The sequence below is a fragment of the Falco naumanni genome, chromosome 10, assembly GCF_017639655.2.
Source record: "Falco naumanni isolate bFalNau1 chromosome 10, bFalNau1.pat, whole genome shotgun sequence".
In the NCBI taxonomy this organism is placed as follows: Eukaryota; Metazoa; Chordata; class Aves; order Falconiformes; family Falconidae; genus Falco; species Falco naumanni.
In genome coordinates this window covers 6186339-6202573 of record NC_054063.1, presented here as the reverse complement: position 1 = coordinate 6202573, position 16235 = coordinate 6186339, and the positions used below count along the sequence as shown (strand labels likewise).

The 16235-nt window shown below is 39.0% G+C and overlaps 1 protein-coding gene across 8 annotated transcripts in view; it reads right to left on the bottom strand.

The window, feature by feature from the left end:
- Window positions 1–16235, bottom strand: part of SOX6 (SRY-box transcription factor 6) — a 376098-nt gene that overhangs the window by 134913 nt on the left and 224950 nt on the right. For all 8 annotated transcript variants that reach the window (XM_040608288.1, XM_040608282.1, XM_040608285.1 and 5 more), the window contains 2 exons: window positions 15844–16016; window positions 12273–12341 (listed from right to left, as the gene is read on the bottom strand). In XM_040608288.1, the coding sequence (XP_040464222.1) occupies window positions 12273–12341; window positions 15844–16016 (242 nt within the window). The remainder of the gene's footprint in view (window positions 1–12272; window positions 12342–15843; window positions 16017–16235) is intronic.

The window sequence follows — 16235 nt, the reverse complement described above, 5'->3', positions numbered from 1 at the left end:
TTTTAAACTAATACATTGAAAGCATGCCATTTCTCAAGCAACAGTATTACGCTTTGTATTTAAAACCACAAAATAAAGAGGGCTGACTGTTCTGACAGCTTTAATTCTGATGATACTGGGAGCCCCAAGTAAAAAGAAACTGGTACAGCATGGAGTTTTCCCTGCTCAGCAGGCAGAGAAAAAGCAGTTCTGGATTTGATAAGTAAAACCAGATACAGCTGATGGTTATATGCTCAAGTCTTGCAATTAATGGGAAACATCAACCGCCCAACGAACTTGCGTATCAGTGGGGTCTTTGAGAAGGCCTTTTCTCCCATCTTTTTAAAAACTCACCGACTGTACAAGAGTCCTGACTTTATGTGTAGAGAACTGTGTATGCTCCACTGTCATCAGAGGGGAAAAGAGGTATCGAGGTCCCAGGCCCCATTTATACATTAAAAAAAACAACCTTGCACATTGTTACCATTGACATTTTTCACTGCAAATTTGTGTCAACGTAGCAATGAAAAGCACGTAACAGGATGACAAACTTAGCGTGAGGTGTTTTACAAATACGAAGATGTGGCCCCTTGTCCTGAAAGATCTGACACTCAAGAAACTATTGTAATAGCTGTTTGTTCTAGTCAAAAATAGCAACCACAGTTAAACAGCATCCAACTTAGACTATAAACAAAGGCGACAATTCAGTGTCTATTAAAACTTGGATACTAACAAATAACTACCTTATAGCGACAAATTCTTGTAAAGAAAACATTATACTATTACACCATGCCCTGTCAAACATAAAAGTGGCAGAAATGCAATAAATATCCTATTTCTTAGAAATAAAAAACTGTACAATGCAAGGCACATATCTACGCTGTTCAGCTTAATAGGAATCTATAGCTCCTCCTCCACCATATGTAAATAAAATTAATTTCTGAATAATTAACTGAACATAAATCAATAGAGACTGGGTCTGCTATGCAGTCGTAACAGTAAGGAATGATTCCGTAAGTATAAGTAAATGGAAACTAAGGCCTTAACAGTAAAAATGCGCTTGTCATAAAAGTAGTTGTCGTTCTGGAAAGAGTATGACTAAACCTGATTTGTGTAAGTAAGGATTGGATCCAAATTCAAATTGCTGGTCCAAAAGTCACAAAACAAAGGCAAGGCTATTATTTCAGCAGAATTTGGTTCATTGGTCGATACCCGTATGGGATTTACCTGGTCAACGAAAGGCCCGTTCCCAGAGCAGGCCATACGCAAGCGCTACCCAGGCTGGCTTGTCCCCCCCGAGCAAAAACCACCAGAAACTCTGAGCCACTCTATCCACCTACTCCTTACAGATCAAAATGCAAAATGTTGCCGTGAAAACAAGGGAGAATATGCAAAGGTGTTATATGCTATGTATGCCACTGACATAATACTTTAATAGGATATGCTGTAATTTCCTGCAATTAATATCTTAGCAGAGCTATAAAGGCTTTTTTCCAAAATTATACCATTGCGTTTACAACACTAAAATTAATGTTGTGTCAACCTTTCCATTATAAGCCCCCTTTTTCAGAGGTTTATAACTTGGCTGTAAAAATACATTCTGGCCTAAAATGTGGCATGCAAGATCTCCATTTAGAAGCAGCCATTTTGATTAAATAAAAAAGTCAAGTAAGTTTCTTGAATGCCCTACAAAACGTGTGAGGGACCGCCAAGTAATCTAGGCATTCTTCAAACAAGAAATTATTTTCTCTCCCCCACAAGCCACTGTTCAAAGCATGTTTCACTGCCATGGAAGTTGCTCCACACCTGTAAGGAAAATACATGGATTTAGGAAAGTACAGATTCTTTCAGTGAGCGTAGTGCCTCCACGTGCCTCCTTCTGCATGATAGTGGCTACGCTTCTGGTCAGCAGCTCGGCCACTATCTGTGGGCCACTGAGGGGGAGACTCAGGCAAGCTGAAATGGTTTTCGTTTGGGGCAGGGGAGTGGGTTGAGAGGAACAAACAACTATATCTCTGTATGACTGACATGGATTCACTCCGGCTAAAAGCTCTGTCAGCGTAAATTAAGGCAAGTGATATAAACTGACAGAAAGTCATGATAGAAAAGTTGATCAAGACATTAGAGAACCACCCTGTGAATTCTGAAACCACAGATTTCAGGTCTGTCGAATTTCACATAATAAATGGAACGAGTCACTTAGAAAATTTAACTTAGGTGTTTAAATTAGGAACCTCGTTGTCTAATCAACAGAAGGTAATTCACAGCACCTGGACTGCTTTATATATGGAGCCAAAAGTCCTAATTCAGTCACCCAAATTAGATATCTAAAATTAGATGCCCCCAAATATCTATACGCTTTTTATTCTGCCTCAAGAGTGTTGTGAGGATAATACACTTCAGCTTATGAGACACTCAGATACGCAGTTACAGAGGAGATGAGTATCCTGAAAATATATCACCAATAAAATTCAATGAGATGGAAAAGACAAAGCTAGAAATGTGATAGTAGAGTTATTCATACAAATCACTCATCATCAGAGCAAAAAACAAGTGCCATTCCTCCTCCTCTGAGAAAAGTTTGCTTCTATATTTATATTCCATAAATTGCTTTGTCAAAGAAGGAATCTCGGTCCATGCTTCGGCTATTAGGTATACACTGCACTACCAACTCTATTTCGTTACCTGTAGCGAGTACCCACACTACACATTGATCTACCTGATCTAGCTTTTAAACAAATGCTATGTTCCTCCAGCTGGTTAATCTTTCATTTTACAGAATAAAAATGACTAATACATTACTTCAAAATAAAATTCCCTAATTCAAAACTTCCCTTCCATAATGTGGGGCGGTGATGTGTCTCAAGATCGATTTCACACTTCACCATCAACTGTGAATGTCTTTGCTTTTATTATTTGGTGTTACAACTTTAATGTTTTCTTAACATACTGTCATTTTGGGTGGGTGAATAAGATGAATTCAGCATTTCATAATGCACCATTGTATACTGTCTACATCATTTATTTTCTTTTTATTGAATGATTACAAACTTCAATTTAAAACTAATAACATTTTGTGGGAGTTACTGCATGTGAATTAAGTGTGGTGATGTCAGTGCATCCCTCCGGAATTTAAAAGATATTTCACTGTGTTATATCATGTGCCGCACAGTATATCAATTTTTATTTCCCATCCCTCAAGTATGGAATGCATACTGTGTAACTTCTTAGTTTCTCAATATAGACATAATTTACCCAAGCTGTGCAAATGCCCAGCTCGCTGAAGATGATATATAAAAGATTTATATAAAAGACTAGTTCTTTCAAACAAGCAAAAGTCTTGCATGCAACACAAGCCACTATATTATCTAATTATCTGGGCAGAGGGGGTTCTAATGTAACAGACAAAAAAGGAAATAGGGTGTAAATTGCTGCCATAAACCAACTTTTCTTTACTTTAACAATGACTAAAATTAGATAGGTAAATTCCAGGCAAGGCCATTCACCTTTCCTTGAGAGCTATGCTTTGACATTTTTGTGAGTGTCTGGATTAGCTGGTTGCATAAGACTGTGAATATTAGAAATATTCTTTCACTTTACTTTCACATACATGCCATCAAATGTATACCAAATGTTTAACAGCACCTGGTTTGCTCATTTACCGGTTTGCATATAGTACTACTTTCTTTATGTGAATTCATAATTCCTAAATGCATTCAGAGAGCAATGCACTTACTTCTTCCTTGCTGTCATGACATTAAATGTACTTAAAATAAGTTTTTATGCTCAGATTGATTCAGTAATACACTTTCATTCCAGAGCATTCCCACAATTACAACTAAAAACCGTTTTGATTCTTTAGTACAGGATTTAGTCCATCTGGCAAATCTAAGATTTTACTGTGAGATTTCAAAAAGCACTTTACAATTTGTTTGCTAAATGCTTTTGGCCTTTTTATGTGGGGCTGTACTTCATCATTTTCCTTCAAATACCTGCTTTTGCAGACAGAAATTTTGACCTCTGATATCATCACATTCCAGTCTTGCCTATATATCTGAATATATCCATAAATCAAGTCATTTCAATACTAACATTTATTAACTATTTTCTTTATTCACTATCTTCTGATGAGTGTGTCAGTGTGGTGGTTTTTTTAAAAAAGAAAAAAAAAGGAAAAAAGAAAAAAGTAATTCAAATCCTGATTGTTCTCTCTCTTGGCCATCACACGGTTGTCAATCACAAAAATCATCACTGAAAAAGTAACTAATTAGAAATGAAAGGCCAACATATTACACAGTTTCTGTCAGTCCTGGGATGTTTCAGTGTGACACTGATGTAAGACCTGAAAAAGAGCTGGTGTGCCCAAAAGGGTGCCTGCTTTTTCCAACTACATCTGTTTGTCTAATAAAACAAATTACATCCCCTAAATCCCCTGCGTCATTTGTATCTTTGATATTCCAAGCACAATACTAATATTCTAAGTCCTTCTTCATAGGAGATGCCCAGTTCTGCAAAGCCTACTTATGTGAGGAACACTTAGGTAGACAAGGCATCAAATACTGGCTATGCAAGTGTTGCTCAAGCAAGTAAGACTACTCAGGATCAGCCCTGTTGGTAGGCTGCCAGTTGGCTCAAATTCTGCTCCCAGTTATCCATTTTAGCTTGTGCCCACACCACTTAGGAAAGAAACTGGTTTTCTGTACTGGAGCAAATAGTGCATTATTATTTATTTTTTTCCAGGGATCACAATACTGTGAAGATGACGCTCGGCAGGCTGACAGGAGGGGTGATGCAGACCCATACTGCCAGAGGAGCAGCACCAGCAAGGCTCAGAGGGGCACGATCTCTGCCAGCCCACTCAGGAGCCAGACCAGGGTGCCTGGATCAGCCAGCCCTGGGGCTGCCACAGCACGTCGCTGCACGCTTGGCTGGAACGGGCAGACCACCAGCCGAGAGTGACCCCTGGGCAGTGGTACAGGTGGATCGCAAATATTTGCTTGATCCTCTGCTGTTATTCAGGAGCTGGTTATAATCTGCCCCTAAATTGAGAGGGCTCAGATCTGAGGCCCGTCTGTAAGCAAAGGCTGCTGTACGAGTGTTTGGGCTCAATAGAATCAATGAGATTTTAGCCCCCTGCTTTGACAGAGGCACAGCTGAGAACAAGCCCCTAAACCTCGCCAGACTGCACTGCAGCACGCCCAGAGCAAACAACGCAGCCGTACTTGAACTGGGGAGGCCCGTGCCTTCGTTTCCAATTTTAAAACACACGTGGGAGAGGGAAAGTGGGAGGGCAGCTACTATCATCTTCTGCACCAACACGAGCCTGAGAAACAATGACATTTACTTTGGTTTAACTAATTTCCACACATCAGATCGCGTTTGGCACCCGTGTGCCAAAGTCCTATTCTTCAAGTCTGTTGAAATACCACTTTCCGAAACATGTGTGCTAACATTTGGCCAACACCACCACAAGATCATTTTATTAACTTGTAGTTCATTTCATAGACTGCTGCTCATGTTGCTAACATATGCTATTCTACCATTTACTGCTCTATAATTAGAGAAGTCATATGAAAGAGATACACAAGGCTTAATTTTTGCATTAAATACAATTTGTTTAGACTCGGGTAGGCGAAATAAAGCTATTTAAAAGAAAAAAAAACATATAGTGAATTACAAAACTGCAAGACAGCTTATTTAACTCTTAGAAGGTCACAGTAAAAATTTGTAGAAACCCAGCCCCCCACCTCCAGACTCCATAGAGTTTTAAGGACTGTGTTAAGAGTCAAATCCAGAACTACTTTCTGCTTTGTCAGGATAAATCTTGTTTCCAGGGGCCTCGGGCAGAGCAGCTAGTGGGATCCTTGCAAACAGGGGACCAAGGGGCAAGAGCAGAAGCTTAAGAGTAACACAGGAGGGGAGAACCTCTATCACAGTGTGTCTTTTTGCTTCGGCCACCATCACGCTGTCGCACCAAAGCAGTTTTAGTATGGAAGAGGCTCAATAAAGGATAGGGAACATCGTCAGAATATTTGTTAAAGCACAGGCTGCTCAGAGAAGGTAAGGATCCCACATCACTTCTCTTTCTACACAGCTGACACAGAAAATTCCAAGCTAGCCAGCCATGAAGATGGCTTTTGTTGGAAAAAAGCTGGCCTGTAATACCTTTCACTTGGGTAATTATCAAATAAGGACTCTAGAGCTCATTAATAAGCCACTATGAAATAATAAATAAAATATGAAACATTTGACTTTGATGTTTAGCATATTTGTCTTTCCTCCATTGGATCAGTTTCCATTTTTGCTAGGCAAGTTCTGAGCTGGACAGATGCTGTGACACCCCCCCCCCCCAGCAGAGCCCTGGGAATTCGAATCAATGGTTCAACGACAAGTTACAGGCACCTGACAGTGCTGCTCTCTGCCATGTGCACACAACGGCGTGGCAGAAGGGACTTAGACATAGATTACTGTTTTTTTGGTTTTCTTAATACTGAGCTGTTTAAAGAAAAAAAGATACCAATGACAGCTGGGAAGCAAATCATAAGTGATCTGGAATTTAAGGGAAATGTATCCTCTCTACTGTAAATTAATAAACTGCAGCTATAGTTTATTAAGGCATCACAATAATTTACATTTTCTACTGCCATAATCTTGACTGCTTATAAATTACAGTAGTTTTACCTATTCTTTAATCCAGAAACATCATTATTAAAATGTTTGATGCAGGCTACAGTGCATCTATCATTACTTGTAAAAGTTAATTAGATTAGATAAAAGAAATAATTAGATTTGCATTTTTATCCTGGTTTTAAACTTCCAAAGAAGATCACAACAGTGTGCCTGTGGGCAATTAAAAACAGCATACAGCAGTGAAATATAAAGGCAAAAAAGGTCTGTTTTTCCTGGCTAATTCATGATTGAAGATACAATTACAAAATATTTTAAGGGTTTGCTGGAGCTGGGGGCTATTCCTAGACTTCTAAGCTTTGTTTATAACTCTCGCTCTCTTTCAAGGGAGTATCTGATCTGCGTACCCTGCCAATAGAAGTATCAAATTGCTTTCAATGGCTTTATTTGGTCCTGTTCAGAGCTTGCTGGAAGGGGATCAGTTTCACGATCAATAAAAAAAAAAAAAATAAAAAAAAAAAAAAAGAAGAAAAGAAAAAAAGGTGGGGGAGAATATTCCCTAGTGCCAGAACAGTAACATATAAATCGCTTTTTGCTTGTCAATGCTAAATACAGTTTACAAAGCGGGACAACCTCAGAGAGTATAACTGAAGTGACAATAACTAGATTCCAGCTTGTGCCTTTTCAGCGAGCTCGCTGTGAGGAGCTTAACCTGTCTCCAAAAGGCAATAAATGAAAGGTTCGGCTCTTAAAATTGGAGGTCAGTTACATACTTAATGATGAAGCATATCTTTAAATCTATTTCTACTATTATTATCCTAGCAAAAAATTAATTAACCAGGTCAGGGAGGCTATGAAGGCTAATGTGGAATGTAATTATTCCTGATCTTTAGACATGTACTTCACATAAAGAGATAGTCCTTATTCAGCTCACCAGGTATCTGAACTGTCAGTAGTTAATCATAGATAAGAAGAGTCATTGGTTCAGCCTCTTAAGTTTTAAGTATGATTCAAATGATTCCTATTCAAGGACAGTTTAAATAGTTGTAATTTTTATGTTACTATCCTTTTGTTTGTTTACTATCACAGTAATCGTGTTCACTCTTTTTGACTGAAACAGAAAAGGCAAGAACATTAATACGAAAATACAACACCATGAATGTATAGTTTAAAACTAGAAATAAAATTACTCTTAGGAATAATTTCTAATGGCTGAATTAAAACAGAAAGCTGAGGAGAGCAGAGGAAGCCAGTTTTTCTATGCAGTGGAAATCATACTGATTCAAACAGAAAACAAAATGCTCTGCAATAGCACAGAGCATTGTACAGAGGCATAAGGTGATGGGAAATGGATGAAAGCAGTTTGGATCAGCTGGCACTGTAACACCCATTGCAAGTTTTTGCAGAAAAGCTGAACCACCAGTGTCCCTTTTGAAGATTTCAGCCACTACTTCGGACTCGCCCTAACGAAGCCTGCCCACCAGTGGAGGGAAATCCTCCAACTTTCATCCCTCAAATCCACACACACACCCTGGAGGGAAATCCTGGAGCAACGTGCTCCAAGCATCAGTGGTATCCAAATCCTCCTTCAGCTGGACACAGGGCGGTCAAAAGCAGTCCCCAAGCCTCACTCTGAAAGGACTGAGTTCTGGCAGGGAGGCACCGAATTCCAGAGGTTTCAGGGCCTCAACTGCTTCCCAAGGTTGGAACCATTCTAGGGATGCAAGCCCTCCTTTCTTCCAGGGTAGTCTTACCCTCATGATGTACCACCACATTGCTCCTTTAAACAGGTTTTTCCCTTATCCCTAGAGGTTTTTGCTTTCACAGCGTAGGCTAAAAGATGTCCATGAAATACTCTCATTTTGCCCTTTCTACTTCAAGAAGTCTTTTTATTAAACAAAAAAAGAAAGTTCATTTTAAAAAAATGCATCAACCTGGAGACCGATCTGTGAGCTCTTACTTGCCCTACAGTATTTTTTCAACTTTATTTCCACTAAAAGCAACGATTTCTCTGCACAGTTTTGCAGAATGAAGGACTTCATTTGGCACGCTAGATTTCCTCCCATTTCTGTGGACTCTGCTGTAGAAGAGTTTATGAACATTATGAACATTTGAGCTGAACAGTAATAATACACTGCTTTTATCTGAACTTTTTCATTTAAGATTCTCAAAACATTAACTTGAATTGAGGAACAGGAAACAATTTGCCAAATTTCAGATAATCAGAGACAGAACTAAGAACAACTCCAGATTCCCACTGGCTTTAGCCAACAGATAAAACTGCTTTCCCCAACGCAAACACCCTGAAAGTAACATTAGCTTCACTTAGAAAACATGAGACGATTATGCAGAACATTTAATGACCTCAGAACTCTTGAAATACCTATGTTGTTTTCATATGGTAAGCCTAGCTAATATCCTCTTTGCTCACAGATTGTTGACAATGTTTTGGATGCATAACAAGCCTGGAGGACAGTGCTCCAGTAAATGGTCTTAAAAATAAAACAGAACAAAACAAAACCCAACTAATTTAAAGAAGGTGTTAAATTTATGAAACAAACAAATAATATACAACACAAAGTAAATAATAAATACCAAATAATGACATTTTTTCAGTAAATTAACCTAGTAGGTGTCCAGGGAAAGATGTGTTTGACTTAATATGGATTATCTACACTTTTAGCCCCATCTAAAGACATTTCTAATTGTTTAAATAGTTAAATAAACTGGATGCACTTATTCACAGAAATTACTGTTTAAGAATTAACGCTGTACCTCAGAAGATGACAGTGGTACACTGTGTACCTCCTGATGAAAACATTGCCTCAGCAATGCCCCACTCCTCCTTCCTGAAGAACATACAGTGCTCAGTTCAAGTAGCTGTGCCATGAATAGGCCCATGCCGAGATGGAACTGGCACCTGTGCTACTCACATTTTGTAATCTCTTCAAAAGGGGAGTGTCAGGGAAAATTACTATTGTTTTTCCATGCATACAAAGTATAGATAAGGATCCATGCCATTTTATGGAAGTAATGGCTGTTTCCTGAAATGGTTTGCTCAAGAGCATCTTTAAACAAATGCACCTCCTGAATAAAATCGAGTAAGTTATTGGAAACACAGTTCCGAATTCTACCAAGCCCCAAAAATAAATTGAGAATGCAAACATTTATTAGGAAATTGTTCTTTCTCCTCAAGCCACAGCGCACGCAATTCACATCTCACTGCAGATCCATATGCTATAGGCATCAGCATGCGTATCCTTTCTAGTTAATGGAGAGAAACAGCCATTTTAGGCAACAATTAATCTGACATGTTTTAAATGTCTACTTTAGGAAAAGATGAATTGCATCCTAAAACTATTAACTCTGCTTCTCTGTTCACTGTAAAAATAATCTGGATAATGAATTGAGACAGAGTTTACACTGGAGTTACCTACTTTTGATATGATGAACCCCACCCAGAGTCACGGGTGTGACCAGTATCGGTATTGAAGTTTCCCGGGAAGACGCTGGGAAGAGACCTGGGAGAACCGGCACAGCACTGCATCTCTCGTCTGCCTCCTGGTTTCCCTCCATCCCACCTATAGCCCTTAGGGAGCTACACCTCTCAACAACGTGCACCGCTTGTAATCATCTCAATACCAACAGACTCCATCACCAACCACAGAGGCAACTAAGCAACCAACATCTCTCTCCAGCAACTCCTGGCTAGCAAACCTGCCACAGAATTAAGGAGGAACAAATAAACAAAGAACAACCACTTGGCTCACAAGCAAATGGACTATGTAAGCTGGTGTTTAGCCTAGGAAACAATCTCCTAACAAACTTTTTTTTAGTAATCTCCTCTTGAGATCAATGTATGTTTGAAATGGCATCTGCCCAACATGCCCAGTGCTTCATGCTGGAGCCTATGGGCTCCAGTATTCCTTGGGCAATAGTTGATGCCCACTACCAACCTGGCTAACCAGCTGGGAGAGGAAACAGTCCTCACTGCCTCCAACACCCTGATTAGATTCATGTAAATATAAAGACACATAAAGAGGCCAAACTGCTGAGGAACTATGGAATAAGAGTAGCTTATATTGGCAAGAATTTTGAACAAATGTAGGGAAGGATCATCAAGAAATAATTTAGCTCACATGAACAGAATAAGCACTAAAACACTTCTTTGCATATATGTCTAGGAAAGGATGGAAAGAAATCTTGTGGGGGGTTCAGCACTATGTCAGAGAACGTTGTGAGTGAACAAGAAAATTAACGTGCAACCTATTCTAAGACCTCATTTTGCCAGAGTCAGTGGAAGAGTAAACCTACTGGAAAGTATTGAGTGAACTGAAACACAAAGTACCTCCAAAATTTTTACTACAGAGGGGATACTTCCAGTAAAATATACCCACATTCTCCAAACAGGAACAAAAATGACCTGGTCATGAGTACTCTTTCTGGCCTAATTTTTAAATGAATTTAAAAATTTAAACATTTGTCATGCAAATAACTGCTCTGTTTAGCAGACTCAGCTATGGTTGAGTCTTAACTATTATGCCAAGTAAAGACTTTTTTATACCATGCTTTGTTTTTTGAAGCCAGACTTGTTAATAACACTTAGAGAAGATGGTGATTTTTTCCTTTTTCTATTCTTATCTCTCTTTCATCCTTTACATACACCTAATATGAACACAGTCTTCTGATAGGCAATGAAAATAATGGTGTTTTAAAATTCAATTGTGTCTCTCATCCCAGGTATCAACACATTTATATATGTTAATCAAATTCCTTAAAGTGTAACTGAAACTGCATTACAATATTTGCAAAAGCATTGACAAGTATTTATTTGGGATGAGGGAAGGAAAAACTTCATTTTTGGCATCTTGTAACATGGCAATCAGCAGATTAAAGGATAAACCCAATAGTCCAAGCTTCTAAGAAATGACTGGCAGCACAATCATCTGCCAGACCAAACCGAAATATTTAAATTAAAGAACAGGCCCAGCGAAATGCGTTCAGACAAAGTAGGGAGCAGAGGAGGAAACAGAGTCACACCAACAATGCCACTATCAACATGTCACTCCCTACCCCCCACACAGTTGCACACAATTAAATTGGGTTCTGCGTACAAGTACAGATAATCGAAAACCTCCAGAACGCTTCCAGCTCCACAAAGGCACAGTTACCCCAGAGGTACACAGGACACATATACCTGTGGGTCTTTCTACACGAGCAGGCTGGTCCCAGGGACGTAGCATTGTCTCAGTGTCTATTACCCTATTCTATAGCTGTTTGCTTTAGTTAATGAAATGGAAAACATTCTTCTAACCTTCTTATAAAGCCCATTTTGCATTTGTAGAATAAGGAATTCTATAAACAATGGTTAAGACTCTGCTTTTACTTCAGACAACTCAAACTGATTGCAGATTTCAGAATTAAATGACAAGATTTAAGAAATAGTTCATAACTTTCAGAAGAAAGCTCTACTTATGAAAGAAAAGCAAAAGCCCTTTCCACCAAAAAGGTGCCTAACAATAATTTTCTAAGACGCAAAGACCCTCCAAAAAGAGCATCTTTACTGAGGCTTGTTAGTAAAGCATGTGGCTGCTTTATTTTAGATCCTTCTCTCTCCATAAATGGAATTTAAGTATAATCAGAAGAGAGCAATAAAACACACTGACCTGAATTTGCTGCTGCAGTAGATTGATTTTGTGCTGCTGTTGCAGAAGTTGCTGCTGTTGTCTTGCAATCTATTAGAAATAAAATTTCCATTAAATTAAAACAGTAATATTGAAACTGCAATATTTTTGAGTGAAAAACATCTTATTAGTTATTCTTTATTTTACTTTTATTAAGCATCATCTATATTTTAGAAAAAAATGAAGGATATTTTAGAGGTATCTGTATATGTGACATAAACATTTTAAATTTAAATGCAACATAAAAATCTAGTTAGCCAGTAAGAAATATGTATTTTAAGCACTTAGGCCTCAACTCTGCATAGCATAGAAACATGGGTTTAGCTGTGCACGTGAATAATCTCATCACTATTCAACAAAGCATTTAAGCCTGTGGTGATCTTTGACTATTATGCATTACTGTTAGCTACAATGGGAATGAAACACATGCTTAAAATTAAGTGCTTTGCTGAATGGGGATGGGATTACTCAGGTGCTTAAGGTTAAACACACATTTTCCTGCTTTGCTGAACTGGAGCCTTAGCTAGTATTTATAGATGTTTCACTATTCAGCACAAGCTCCTAGGGCAAGCTTCTCTAAAACTTCATTCACAATGAGCAGCACATTACTTCTCTTGTAAATCTTGGAGTCTTCCTTGGAACTACTCGGGGAAGTAGGATCTCATTCTGTGTGAAAGCAGTACCTGACACTCAGTAACAGCCTTCACACAGCCCTGCTCATTTGGTAGATTCAGTAAAGGATCTGGAGGGTAAAGGTTCACTTTGTCCCTTCTCTAATATAGGTGGAGGGAAGCAAGTGTTCAGGGCAGAGAACACCGAGACACAAATGAGAGACGATCTGCCGCAGCCACCCTGCTCCCCAGTTCCCACAAACATCCAAAACCAGCATGCAAGAGCAGCAGGGAAAAAGGCTCATGCCCTGAGAGCTCCCTGCGATGGGTAACACAGGCTGCAGCTATTGGGGACAAGCCGCAGGGAGCTAGGGGAGCAACTGGACTTCTACTTTAGAAGGGTAGCTGTGCAGCAGGCTGAAACAAGGACAAGATTTGTGTTTCCTGAAAATCCTGGCCTCAGCACTTCTGCTACCTTCATTTCTTAAGTATAATTTCCCCTCCTATAAATATTTATCTAGAGCAGAGGAACCACATAAAACAGCAAGAAGCTGGTGACAAAAGATAGTTTGGTAACTCAAATCCACTGTTCCGGTTCTGGCAACAACCCTCCTGGTCTCCCTTCCCCATCTTCCGAGCATGCTTACTCTCTTATAAACAGAGAAAGCTAAGTAAAGTGGTTTTGATGATAAAAAAAAATTACAGAAATGTAGCAAGGTTGATTTGGAAATAAACAATCACATAGTTTCAGTGCAAACTGTTCAGATTAACTCCTAAGGAATCTGCAGTTACATATTAACAGCTTGTAATTGTGTATACCAAAGATCAATCTGCCGTGTCCTTAGTCTCACTTTATCACCTGGAAATAGCTGTAAATTTTTTTCACCGCTACAGTTAGAATTCACTTCTGTATGGGAAACCAACACAAAATTCATACTCTTTTAAGTCTTCCATACAGCCTCAAAGAGACAAATCGAGGTCTATGTGATTCTAGGGCTGTATCAAGGCAAAGCGCCACACAGAAAAAGCATCAGGCAACTATCATAGCCCACTACACTGATGCTTGTAACAGGGATCTGTCAAACTCCCTTTATGAGCCTGGTTTGAGTATCTCTGGACAAATGTCCCAGTAAAGCCCATAAAAATACGGTGAATGAAGACTGAGGAAGCAGGCACTAGGTCTGCTAGTGAAAAAGAGAGTTCAAACAGAGCCAGCAGGCTGTGTGCCTAGGTAAGCTATGAGCAGCCCCTAGGACCTCAGGTCATCTGCTGTCAGATCAGTGGTCAGCAGTAGTGTCTATTCTTAGTTATCCAATGATAACTGTGCTATAAAGAATATTTAAAAACCTCTATGAGTGCTTGGGTTACTATTTTTAATGAGTAACACATCAATTCCATCTTAGAACTGCAGTGCTTGTCACTAAAGGTGAGCTCTGTTGGGTTTATGTCCACCTTGTCCCTGCTGCTAAAATCTCAGTGAAGGTAACAGACTATCATGATATTCAGCTTCAGAAAGGAATTACTTGTAATTTCACATTGAAATCAGACACTGCATCCAGCTGCACCATGGGTCATTCTTTTCTGAGTGCTCTATCTTTTTTCACAGATACACAGGATCCTATGTCCAGAATGGCTTGGAGCCGCTGGTGACCTGGCTGCTGCTTAACATGGTGAGCTATAGCCAAGGCAGGGATAAGACCTTGGTCTATATGTGCAAAGGCACTGCTCTGCCAGAGTTCAGACTGCTTGTGCACAGCTTTTTGTACTTGCATGGACAATACAGTACCGTTTGAATAGGCATTTCCTGATGAAAACCAGTAATATACTGTGAAGCATCTAAGGGCAATGATTCCTCTTAGAAGGAGCAGTACTGTGATAGAAAATGTACCCAATACCCCGCAATGCAATTACCATCGCATAGTCCTGATGTATAGGCTTGACACGGTAAAGTAGGGTACACAAGCACCATGTGGCTCAAATTCTGAATTTTATTTGCCTATCGGTTGAGCTACATGCTCGCTTCATTGAGCATGACAACCTAGTTTTAAGTGTCATTTAATTTTCATTTTGAAATATAATTACAAAGTGTTCACTGTAAGATATCACTCGTCTGCAAATGTGTCAAGATTAATTTGTGCTAGCTTATTCACAAGTGTCAATAGTTAATTACTGTGTCATCTCTGGATGGCTAAATGACATTCTAACTTCTGATTTTTTACAGTGTTCCTTTATGTTATTTTCCATTAGGGGATGAGTCCATATTCCTACATGTGGGCAAATACTCAAGAACATAAAATACCAGACGTCACAACTCATTAAAATCAACAGAGCATATATTGCTGTATATATCCTATAAAATACGTTTAACTGAAAAGATAATTCTAGTAATAATGTCACATTCCTAAAAACCACACATTAATTTGGATCTGTCTGATCTAATGCCTAGGGGACTAGTATATGGGAGCACTGTTGTTACACTTTCGTGCAATAAGGAAGGGTCAGCTCTCTGAACAACTGCATCTTTAAAAAAAACCAAGGACAAAACCATGAACAAACAAATCAAACCTTACTTATAGAAGATATTTGAAGGTTTGAGGATGCTTAAGGGCTTTTGTTCAATTATTTTCTTGACAAAAAGAGAATGAGTTAAATAATGGTTGTAGTCTGGCTTATTTGTAACTCCCAAAATTGCACCTCAGTGCAAGAAACAGGAACTGTGAAATATATCAAATGCCATTTATTCTAGGAAAGAGATTATTTGAATGTTTGCACACACTTTTTTGTCTCAGGGTCCTATAATTTTTCCTCTTTCTGGAAAAAGATGTAATTTCTGAAGATATTTAAGCTCTTTTAACAAAAAAGATGAAACACCAAGCAGAACAGTGTTTATGATAAGCATTCTGCATGAAACATTTTCACAGGTTTCTTTCTTGGAGCCTCACCTGTTCTTGCTGTTGGCGAGCAAGGTCCATTTGCTGCCGTTGTTTTTCAATTTGTGAGGCTGCCAGCTTTTTCTGTTCATCATGGGCAGCCAGGAGCTGCTCCCGTAAGCTGATCAGCTGGGTGATCATAGTAGAGAGCTGTCGCTCTTTTTCTGCCAGGCTTTCTGGTGTACCTAAATGTGCAGGAAAGATGTACTGTAAATATGAGATAGACAATAGTTACCAAGCAATATTCACACAAAAAATGGCTGAATCACCAACATGCTTATTTCAAGCGGTAGCTTGAGTATATGTTTTACTAACAAATCCCAAAAGAATCTAGCACATAGCTTTACTGTGCTCTAAGCAGTGGAGGATGCAACAAAAATTGGAGCAGAAAAGATATAGAGTAT